Source organism: Calypte anna, chromosome 5A, assembly GCF_003957555.1.
Source record: "Calypte anna isolate BGI_N300 chromosome 5A, bCalAnn1_v1.p, whole genome shotgun sequence".
Taxonomy (NCBI): domain Eukaryota; kingdom Metazoa; phylum Chordata; class Aves; order Apodiformes; family Trochilidae; genus Calypte; species Calypte anna.
Window position 1 is genome coordinate 31,607,764 of NC_044251.1, and position 12,156 is coordinate 31,619,919.

The 12,156-nt window shown below is 39.9% G+C and overlaps 1 protein-coding gene across 1 annotated transcript in view; it reads right to left on the reverse strand.

The window, feature by feature from the left end:
• Positions 1 to 9,604: 9,604 nt before the first annotated feature.
• BEGAIN (brain enriched guanylate kinase associated) overlaps positions 9,605 to 12,156 on the reverse strand; it is a 142,321-nt gene continuing 139,769 nt past the window's right edge. Inside the window, 9 exon segments of the mRNA XM_030452498.1 lie at positions 9,605 to 9,751; positions 9,753 to 10,324; positions 10,327 to 10,377; positions 10,380 to 10,656; positions 10,658 to 10,705; positions 10,707 to 10,753; positions 10,756 to 10,888; positions 10,891 to 10,977; positions 11,094 to 11,141. Of these exon segments, the coding sequence (XP_030308358.1) occupies positions 9,605 to 9,751; positions 9,753 to 10,324; positions 10,327 to 10,377; positions 10,380 to 10,656; positions 10,658 to 10,705; positions 10,707 to 10,753; positions 10,756 to 10,888; positions 10,891 to 10,977; positions 11,094 to 11,141 (1,410 nt within the window).

The window sequence follows — 12,156 nt, forward strand, 5'->3', positions numbered from 1 at the left end:
CTAATAAGAAGGGAGTCTCCATCCTATTTGTAGCCACCTTTGAAGTACTGGAAGATGGTGATGTCCTCTAAGCCTTCTCCTCTCCTCATATGCCAGGGTCCCCAGTCCTTTGACCTTTGTGGCCTTTCTAGGGACCCTCTCCAGCCTGCCAATATAGTTTTGGGATTTTTTTTTATATATATAGAAGGGGTTAAAATTGAATACAACGTTCCAGGTGTGGCCTGATAAGCACTGAGTAGAATGGGATAATGACTTCTTTATCTCTGGTGATGATGTCCTGTTGATGCAACCCAGCTGTTGGTTTTCTTTATTGCTGAAGCACACTGGTCACTCGTATTGAGTTTGTCCACCAAGATCCTCAGGTCCTTTTTCACAGAGCTGCTCCCCAGCCAGGTTCAGCCTGTGCTCAACCCCTGGATTATGCTTTCCCAGCTGCAAGACATAACATTTGCTTTTATTGAACTTCATTAGGTTCTTCCCATTCTTCCAACCTATCCAGGTCTTCCTGCAGGGTATCTCTCCCTTCTAAAGTGTCAACTTCCCCACTTCAGTTTGGTATCACTGACAATCTTAATTTGGGTATACTTATCCTATCATTTAGATCACTTATGAAGATATTAAACAGTGTCAAGCCCTATATCAGTCCCTAGAGCCTCATGGAAGGTTGCTAGTTGAATGGAGCTATTTACGACCGCCCTCTGTGTTTGGCCTGTCAGCCAGTTCCCCTGCCACCCCACAGACCACTTGTCTAGACCATAACACATCAGTTTCTTTAGGAGGAAGCTGTGGGGAACTGTATGGAAAGCCTTGGAGAAATCCATGTAGACAATGTCCACTGCTCACCCCCCAACATCAACTGAACAAATTACTTTATCATAGAAGGTGGTCAAGTGTGTCAAACATGACTTGCCCTCAGTGAATCTGTGATGGCTTTTCCCAATCACATGCTTCATTTAACTTCTGATAGTCCTCAGGAGGATTAATTACATAATTTTCCTGGGGACTTAAGTAAGAATTGTTGGTCTATAAATTCTTGGATCCTCCTTTAAGATCTTTTTGTAGATGGGGCTGACATCAGCCTTCTTCCAGCCTTTTTGGATGTTCCTAAATCTTTGTGACTTCTCAAAGATTATGTAGGGTGACCTTAAAATGACATCATCTAGCTCTTAACTCCATCAGGCAGATACAGTTCGGACCCATTAATTTTTAGGAATTAAGCTCCTCTATTAGCTCACATACCAACCCTTCCTTCACCGACTATGGGTCTGTGTTTGCATCAAGCTGGGTTTATGATCCCAAGGCCTAGGTCCTGGTAAAGACAGAGATGAAGAAGGTGTGGAGACCCTCTGCCTTCTCAGTGCTGTTGATGACTACTCTCTCCTGTTTCTGCTTTTTATTTATGTACCTGAAGAACACTTTCTTGTAGTTTTTGACATCTCTGGCCAACTTCAATTCCAGCTCAGCTTTTGCTCTACTAACTGCAACTCTGCTCAGCTTGGAAATGCCCTTTTGGGTATTTGTTTGCTTTTCCATCTCTGGTTTGCTTCTCTTTTGGTTTTGAGCAGACTCAGAAGCTTGCAGTTGGGACAAGGGAGTCTCTTGCTCCAGCTGCTTCCCTAGCATTATTGTCCAGCTTTTGAGGAAAATTAAAGCTGGTCTAAACCAGCATGCTGTGAGTTCTCAGCTCTGTTACACATTTTCTCTGAGTAGCTCTGTTGTGTGTATTCTCTAGACAAAATATGAAAAAGATCTATTTTATTACACATGTGTTCTAACATCTGAGAAATTATTTTAATGGTTTTGATGCACAGATTCACTTTTTAATTTTCTTCCAGTTTCATTTTTGTCTTCCTCACTTTCAGGCTATTGTGGAAAAATACAATACAGTTCCTGTACTAAGGCTGGGCTTGAGAAATTGAGCTGTCATTAATTATCTCTTTCTCAAGATGTAACATAAAAACATGATCAAGATCCTTAAAATCTGCAAAAACTAAAATAGCTGACTCCTCACTATATCCTTGAGATCAGGCATCTCATTTTAGTGTAACTCTCCAGGCTTTGGATATATGAGCATTTCTCTGACTTTTGGAGGATAAAGACTGTGAGGTGCTGAAGGTCTATTGAAATAATTTGTCAAATTACAGCCAAGAGAATCATAACTCCTGACTTATCTCTCTGCCAAAAATAATCCTGCCAGTCGACGAACATAATTTCTCAAAAGTGCTGCTACTGTTGTCTCCACCTCCTCAGGTTGGTGGCACAGTGACTTCCTTGTGGTGAGAGGTTGCATGCTGTCTGGACATTGATCATAAGGCTTCCTCATACTGCATGTCACAGTTTTAGCTAATAATTGGGTGACAGATGCTCTCTATTATCGCTTCACTACCCTCCCAGGGGAAGATAAAATGGGGATAAGTGCATAAGACTTTTAGGCTGGAACCTGCCCCCAAAATTAGAATAGGTTTAATGAAATAATAAATAGTAATAACAACACTGATGAATGACATACAAGTATTATCAAATACGTAAATATGGAACCCACACTCCTCAGTTGGCTCCTATATCTCAACCAGAAAAGTTCCAAGCTGGACTCAGCAGCAGGTGGGGGTGCTGGAGACCAGGGTCCCAAGGACAGTCCACAGCAGCCTTAGAGCAGCCACACAGTTCCTACTCAGGGGAGGCAGAACAAGGTGACCTGACTTGATGAGCAGTGTTCTTCTCTAGCAAGAGAACAGGACAGAGGAAGATCAACAACACAGGGAGAAATGACAAAGACAAACTCCAACCCCACCAGCACAGCAGTGAGATCAGCAGAGAGCTCTCTGAGGAGCCATTTTATGCTGAGCACCATGGGCAGGATCACTGGGATTGGTCCTTTGGGGTCACTTGACCCATTATCTCCCTTCCACCAGCACCATGGCTCCCCCCACAGCATCCAGCAGCATCCAGAAGGTCTCAGGTCAGTGTGGCTGAAGGAAATTTTTATTGTGGTACTCTCAAACCAGGACACCATGCTATCCACCTGGTGTCCCAACAAAGAGGCTTTCTCCTGTAATAAAAAAGCTAAATGAGGTCTTGGTTGGGAGCCTAAAAAATTCAAATATGCTGAGAATAGCTTTTATTCTTTGTGATCTCTTTTATGATGTCACATGTGAAGAACTGGGAGGGGAAAGGATGCTAACTAGCATTGACATTACAACTTTAATTAATCTGGGACTTGCTGCTGTTTCTCTTCTAAATCATAGGGCTGTCATTGCTCAGCGAGGGATAGTAAATATTGCTGTGGCTCTGCACCTCGTGTGTGTGTCTGCTCTGATTCATAAATTACACAGAAAAAATCTAGATGGGTGAATAGATTTAAATATGAATTCATTAGAGCTGACTTCAAAACCAAGAGTTTTTCTGAATAATCATAATTGGAGTATTAATGTATATATGTCAGTGATGGGTGTGCTGCTGAGAAGGTGTTTAATTCCCATCAGGGATCTTTTCCAATCACTGCATCTTGTATCAATCAAAGTTTTGGCCCTAACAGATAATGACTCCCTACTCTGGGAGGAAATTGCAGGGATGACTCTTGCCTTAGTGAAGGAGGCGGGGCGGGGGGGGGGGGGGTAGGAAGCACCTTGTCACTACAACTACAGGTGTAGGCTGTAGAACATTGGCAGCTTGGAGGAGAGGGCAGAAAAGAGGGTGCACTTCTCTGCAGCATGGTTGCTGTAGAAGTATAAATAAGAGCTCAGGGAGTTCTGAACATCAGCTTCCAAAAGCTAAAAGCTGCAAGGAGGCTTTTTTTGTTTGGCAGAGCATTGCAGTGCACACTCCTGAGGTCAAGTTTCTCCTGAAGCATTCATTACTTTGTTTAGAAAGCACATATGGAGGAATTAAGATAGGCTGAGAAGTGATAATTGTGGGTTTTTTTGGTTTTTTTTTTGAGGGAGGCAGCTATTGGATCCAAGTATTATAAAAGATATTGTACTGAAAGTGAAAATGAAACACAACAGAAGCTTTCCCAAGCAAGGGGAGAAAAAAAAACAACATATTTTTCCACAAAATAAAAGTATAAAACCAGCCAGTGAAAAGGGCAATGTCAGTGAATGTGCATTCTGAATGTCAGTGGAAGTGCATTCACTGCACAAGCAGTAAAACTTTCCATTGCATGAGAATTCAAGTTATTCTTTCTAGCTTCAGCTAAACAAAAGCTCTCAGCAACTGAGAATAGTTTTGCTAATACAGTCTTAATACCAAAGAGTAAACAACAGGAGAGTGGGTCTGTAGTGAGAGACAGGCTACTGAAGAATGACTGAATCACTGAAGTTGTTGTATAACAATGCATTTTTTTTAAAGATATGGAGGAAAGATTGGAACAACAAAGAAAATCTTGACTATAAGACCATGCAGACAGAAACATGCCAAGGTTTAATTTTTCTGGCTGATGGTCATCAGAAGATGCTGTTTATGCCAATGATTGTTTTAAGACCCAAGGTACTTTTAAAAAGTTGCCTTAGCCCTTTTTTAAGAATTAACATAGATGTGTAAGGGTGGAAGTGCAACTTCTCTATGGGGCTTCCAGGCTTAGAAAACCTGGTATTCTGTTAGTTTTGGGAGACACATTAGAGCCTACAAGTCAACTCTACAGGGCTCAAGTCTGTCATGAGCAAACCTAAAGTTCTTTGAAAGTATCCAGATGCTACTGTTTAAGTGCTGAAGAAATTCCAGACAACACAAAAGAGAAATATATAAAAAATGCCTGCTTTTCAAATGCACTGATTTCTAGGAGACAAGCTCCCATTCTAGAAACATGGCTTGGCATTCTTAGCATCAAAATACAAATCTTTAAATTTGGCTATATTTAAAAATACATTTCATTTAAGTGAGGCTTTGCTTATGGATGTCTGTGACCAAGTACCCAGAGTTACTGGCATTTTCAGTGCTGGAAGCATTACTCATGCTTTTATCTGGGTAGTCTCCTCCTTTCCGTATACTGCATTTTTGTACAGTGGTTTTCAACAACCCAGTGTTCATAATAAAATATTTTGGTGTTCAGCAGGAGAATGAGGAGGAAAAGAAAGAGCCCTGAAAGGAGTGTCTTCCAAAGAAAAAATTGAAAACTCTGCATCTGCACAATTAAACAGTATTTAAGGAGAGAGATCATAATATTCTGAAAGATCTACAAGACTATAAACATGAATGGAGATAAGAATTTTATAGGAAAGTCCAAAAGATGTAAATTAGTATTTAAAAATTAAACAAGGGGAAATTAATCTCAGTAGCATTTACTCATACTCTAATAGATGTTGGCATTGAATTTTTTTTTAATTAAAAGTGCTGGAAGGGTAAATAATTAGTTTGATAAATTTTCTCATTTAGGAGAAGTTAGAAACTTTTGAACTGAAAACCAACTTTGTTGGTTATTGTATGGCTTGTCAGGACTGTAACTTAGATATTTTAACTGTTTCTAGGCTTCAAAAAAACTTAAACGGAATGATACATGTGAAGAAACAACATTGGATTTTTTTTCCTTAATTTGGAATGGGAAAAACTATTTTCACATCTCAGAAAATACATTTGCTTTACTTAATTTCATAATACCTGTTGTAGTTACTAAGTTGTACACTGTTTTTCTAGTATCATTTTTGAATGCTTATCTGTTTTAATATTAGATTTGATATGTTTCACTATGATTTCTTTCAGCCATCTTTGTCTTTCATTGTTCTGTGTCAGGTACAAGTTGCTTTCAGTTTTCATTCTTTAAAAGGACATTTCTCATCTTCCACTTCATTGCACTGTTGAGGACTGCCACTTCTTTTCTTCATTCTTTCTGTTCTCACTCATGGCAAAAGCATCAGAATCCTGCTTTAGTCACCTACAAACCCTGCATACAGAATTTTGGGACCAGAATAGGACTTTTTCTGATGTCACATGGAAAAGTGAAATTCTGTGACAACATGTAGACATCTTGACATTTTGTAATACTTAGTAAATTGAACATTTATGTCACTGGGAAAAGCTATTTGGAGTAGAGGGGTCTGGAACATTGTTCTTTGGTTGAAGACTTCTTCTTTTGCATCACTGGAGTTACTTGACTTTAAATGAACATAAAAGTAGTGCCCAGTTCATTGAGCCACACCTGTTTGAATGAAAAATGGAAGTAGGCTGTTCTGAGGACAATGTTCCAGATGCTGCTGTCCATTGGAAACACCCTATTAAAGACAAGTGCTCTGAGGAACACTGCAGCAGCCAGGCCTATCACCCTTTTCACTTGAGTCAAAACATGACGTTCTGAACAAGATAGTATTGATTTGCTCTCCTACCATTTACTATGTCTCTTTTTAACTGGGTTCAATTTCATAAAATCTCAGTGACCATCAAATCTGAACTTAGGCCAAACATGTTGGCTGGTGGCACAACAGTAAGACTGGAGAAACCAAGTGAAAAAAAGTGGGTAGTCGTAAATACCTCTGGTGACATAGTCCAAAAATCTTCTCCGTGACAGGATTTTTTGGGTTATTTCCTTCCCGTGTGAAAACTGAAGGTGAGCAAAAACATAAAACACCACCACAAAGAAAATGCAAATATATTGTCAAAACACGTAGTATTTTTCTAGTTTTTTGCCTCGGGACTCTTTCTGTGGTTGTCTCAAGAAATCAAGAGAGAATATGCTATAAAAAAAAAAAACAACAAACTATAATCTTTTAAATGTCTTCTTTAAAAACAAAACAAAACAAAAACCAACAAAAAACCAAAACTAAACCAAAGAATAGTTAAACCTATAAACCTGAGTACATTTCTGTGCATTATATCAGCTTTTTTTTCTCATGTTCATAGAAAATTTTCTAGGTTCCTGTCAATTTTTCTGATTAAGGAGAAATTAAAATCAAGACATTGAATATGAACAAATTTTCTAGACTGATTCACTTGAAATTTGTTACAGGTTACACACAGTGTTCTGAAACAGAATTTGTTACAGGAAAATGCTACAAGGTTATAGGCTATTTTACAAGGAAAATGGTGCTACCTGTCTTGATAAGGCTGGGTTTGATTTACATATTAGTACACATATACTGGCAAAGAGAGTCAAGTGAAGCATAGAAGCATACTTTGAAACTGCAGTAGTATGAAAGAACATAATATGTCAGGATATTAAACAGGCAGAGATATAATATCTAGCAGAAAATTTTGTGTAATTTCCAAGATATCTGTTTAGTGTCAAGTAATGAATGATATTATAAAAGAATTAGTCTGATACTGTGTTCCAGTTCATAAATGTCATGGTTTATTGTTTCATAGCTTACATATTTTCTTGGGTGAGATAACAGTTAATTTTTACCTCTTGCATACAAATCCTCGTATTCAATGACCAGAGAAATGAATTTCTTTCCTTGGAGATTGTCTAAAATTCATGTAACTGAATGAGTCACCAGTGAGATTTTTTTCACATCAATGTTCTATCATCTTACAGCTTTGAAGGGAAAATAACTTTTTTTTTGATCTCCAACTCTATTTACTGCGTACCCAGTGTGAACAAGTATGGGAGCATAAAAGCAGTAGGTGTGTTATAGCTTTTGAACTGAAATAAGCCTCACTTTAGAGCTATGTTGTGCCTTAGCTATGTGACATTATTAGCTACCATTGTTCTTCACAGAACTGCTACAGATCTCAGAGGAACTGTAAGCAATTGATGCCAGATCTTCCAAATAGCACAGCAAGTGCTTTCACACATCAGTAATGGTCAAATTTCTATATTATCCATGAAGATATGGAGAGTAGTGGGAACTGTTTATGTCAAATACATTGAACCTGAGCCTTACAATTTAAGATACTTATGTGGGAAATGACCAGTTCTGTGTAAGTGGTTAATAGTTAAAAGCCAGGTGACTGCTTTCAGATAATCAGCAGAAAATATTTATTTTTTCTTATGAATTGAGTGGTAGGTAATTAATTTATATTTTTAAGGAACTATTTTTGATTTCCACGGTGATCATAGAATCATAGAATTGACTGGGTTGGGAGTGACCTCAGAGTTCATCAGTCCAACCCTTGATCTCGGCTGATTTACTACCACCACTGCACTAGGTAAGGCTTTTGCCCATTGCATGCGCTTGTAGGAGCCAGTATTTCAAGTATAGGATGTGTGTTCAATAAAATGATTTATAATATTAAATATATATTGCTGTATCTGCCTGTTACAATCAGCAATACTGAAGCTTGGAAGAACATCCACAGGATTTTTCTTTGAGCCTATTTTGGTTTTCTCCTCCATTTGCCATTTTTCCTTCTGCTGCTGTCCAAGCTGTAACATTCCTTGGTGCTGAAATGGTGATAAACAGAAAACTCCTGTGGAAAGAAATGCAAAAATAAGAGGTAAAACTAAGCCTTCCCAGACTCCGGAGGGGAGAAATCCCCATGGGCTACAGAAAGCCAGACTTTCCTTGAGCTTTAGAAAAATCTCTTTTTTAGAAATACCAAGCTACATCTGAAAAAAAACAGCAATTGTGGAAGTAACAGTCCCAAAGACCTGAAAGATTGTGTCGAGTGTGTGTGTAGTGGAGGAGGAGCTTAAGTCACAGGTATTCAAGTAGTTTTCAATTTTGTTTTCAGCGTGCAGAGCCATGTCTGGTGAATGCCTGGTGAAACTGTTTGTTTTCCTGGTTTACTTTTCATGGGCTGATGAGAAGCTGTCCCTCCACACTCAGGGGCCACAGACTGAGAACCAGTGCTCTGGAGCCTGCAGAGAAAGAGACTCCCCAAGATAGCAGGATCTTTGCTCATGAACTTTTGCTGGACTGATGCCACCCAGAGCAATCCCATGTTCTGTTGCCCAGGGTTTGTTTTAATGGAGGAAAAAACCACCCCAAAATATCTCCACTGGTGTCTTTTATTAAGTAATGCAAAATACAGTATTAATTATGAACACTGCATGCATTTTAGACAATATAAATGCAAGCCTACAGAAAATGTGACAAAGAAACCCTCAATTACTTTTGAGGTAGTATACAAGGTAAAATAGGAAAGCAGAAACACAGTGGATCAGAAGAACAAAATATTAGTATCACCTTGTGCATACATTAGTCACTCATAATACATTTGTATGAAATATCTTAAGATACAATTCCATTCTTTTAAAAAATATAATTCTTCAAATTCATCATTCTTGTTTGTTCTGTTTTCACATGACATTTATGGTATTTAGTCAGGTGGATTTTATTGTTTGACACTGCTGTCGTGACTTTACCATTTTCCTCCAAGAGTTTAGGCACAGATGGCCTCATGCACAAAAATAAATAAGAAACCTGCTTGAAGGGAAAAGAATTCTGCTCAAATAGCTTAGGATAGTCTAATAAATACAATTTTGTTTATAAAAATATTTCAGGTTTATAAAAGAGGGGAGGGGACAGTCTCCCACATGGAAAGGATGTTAAGTGAAAAGTGCTGTATAACATTTTGAAGAGTTTTTTGTTTTTAAACATAGAGTACCATTATGAATATATATTTATAATAATTCTGTTTAAGGTTCAGGTTTCCTGAAACATATCATTCACTAGAAGTATCAAACGTTGTTTGTTTCCTTTTATTTGTTGTCTTATTGCCATTTGGAAGATGCCTAGTTGAGAAGGGTTCCGTATAACTGTGCTTTTGTAAGGCTGTCCTTCCGACTCAACCCAGTGCTTCCAGTCCGTTGAAACTGCTGCTGTTTGCTGTGAATTCCCGAATGGCTTCCTTGCTCCATGGAAGACTGGTGGATTTCTGAAAGCCTCCACTGAACTCTGATTGAGGGACTCTGCTGAGCTGTTGGGGCTCACGTCCACATACTCTCTTTTCAATACTGGGCTATTTTCGATGTTTTTGCTACTGCATAACTGGACCGTGATCCTCTCATTTTTTTGGTCTCTTGATTCTTTTGTTTTGTAAGTGGGCAATTTGTCCTGCTTACAGCTAGCACTGATGTCAATATTCAGGCCACCATCTGTTCTCAGGAAGCAAGAATCCACAAGTCTGCTTTGGCAGATATCATCTCCCTCTGAGCAGCTATCTGCTTTGTAGCTAGCATAGATGGGGCTCGTTCGGCTGTCTCCCTTCTTAATAGGGCTGCTGTAGTACTGCTCTGAAAAACTACAGGGTGACAGCCTGTCAGTGTTCCTGTAGGAGTATGCACCAATGTCCTCCACGCTCAGCTGCCTCCATCGCCCAGGCAAGTCTTCCTCTGAGAGGTGGGTGCTCCTGCACTCGCTCCTCATTTTCTGATTCGCTAAAGCCTGCTGTGGTGTTATGGCTGCGAAATGAAAAGGCTCACTTGCATAAGGAGGCAGAGTCCTGGTAAAGTGGGCGAGTTCTCGTTATCCTCTGCCAGCTCCATGTGCTGCGCAGGTTTGGATTGGCAAACCTAGGACTTCCCTGATGCTCATAACCTGCAGTGACTTTCTTCAAAGAGTCATCTCGGTTGCTCATGTAGATTGCTTGCTGAGAAGCTGTCAGAGTGTTGGCTTGGGCGTTCTCCTTCTCCTCAGATGTGACGCTGAAGCTGGAATAGGAACTGGATGTTGGCAGAGAGGTAATGTACTCTGGGAAGGCTTCGTGGGAGAAGCTGGAATGGAAACCATCTTCTTCTACAGTGCTGTCCGTGGAGTTCTGGGACCGCAGGAACCCCACGTCTTTCAACTTGTGTGTCCATACTCTGCCTCCTCTCCCTTCTCCTCTCCTCAGGGGCAGTAAAGGGCGGTGTCACTGCAATAAATATCTGACTTGTACTGAGCCTTTGTCCGAGTTTTCCATCAGGCTCCTGGAAATTGAGAATCCCTTGTAAGGGACTGGACAAGTGTGGAAGACAAGCTGTTTGGATCTGGTTTTCCAGTACTTTGGCAATGACGCAAGTGGGTATTGGTGTCAGAGTAAGATTGAGTGGCACAAGGGGACAGAAAGGCTGCACCCATGTTTTTCCAGATGGATGCTGACTCTTTCCTGAAAGTCAGATGGTAGCTGTAACATAAAGAGAAGGCAAAGGAACAGGAGAAAGGGTGCCTGTCAATACTAGTATAGCTTGGACTTATACAACATTGATAGATGGGTGCTGTCTATGATATCACATAGCCCACTATATATTGTTCTTTGACTAATGTGGTGGCCACATTCTTTGTGCATTTCTGAAAACAAAACATAAGGACATTGCTTTCATTTATTAACATTTGGAAATCTTCACCTACTTCCTCTCACAGAAAAAACTAGAAAACCGAAAGGTTTCCTTTCATGTGTATTCAGGTTAGATAGGAATGATGTAAAGAATGTAGTAAACAACAATATTAAAAAAACAGGTAGGGAATTGCAGCTTGCAGCAGCACTTCTCAGACTCTGTCTACAACTGTATTTGCAGTTGGAGTGTGGGGTGTGCAGGTCTCTGCTGGGGTGAGGACAGAGGAGAAGATCATATCTATTCTTTCCTTCTTGCCTTCTTTGAAGCTCATCTTGCTCCAACCTGATGCCAAATTGGCTTCTGCCCCCCCATCATTGCGTTTGATAAACAATGCTGTTTTGAAGAGGCAGGAGAGTTGGTGTCACTGATGCTTTAAAGCAATGGAGCTGGCTGCTGTGACAGGAGTGTCCCTGTGCTGGGAAGAAGCAAATCAAACCAGCTTCTGTGCCCCAGGAGTCAGACACTGCTTGTCAGATCAACCATCCACATCAGCCTCAGCATCTTCCAGCAGCTGCCAGCTGTTTCTCTAGTTTCTTAGTACACTGGCAGAAAGAAGAGCTAAGACCTGATTTTCCTTTATAATTCCTGAGACAGACCAGTCAGAATTGGTAAATGTCTGTTATGAATCAGAAGTCATATAGTGTTTTGAGAAAGTCCAGGATCATCTCTGTGGACCCATGGTTACACCTGCCATTCTATCATCTGGACATGAAGAAAGAGAAGAACACATTCCTTGGCACTGATCCAAAGTCTTGTAGGCAATGACTATGCAGGTATCACCAAGCACGCTTGTCAGTCTCATTTTGTCTGCCTTGCTCATTTCAGATCTCAAGCAATGATCAACAAGGATATGAGAGAGAGCTGTGTGATAGCTGTGTCTCAGTGTTTTGTGCTGGAAATAGAATAAATAATGCTGGGACTAAGTTTTGAGTTTGTGACTCTTTTGATATCTATGTTGATTTACCCCC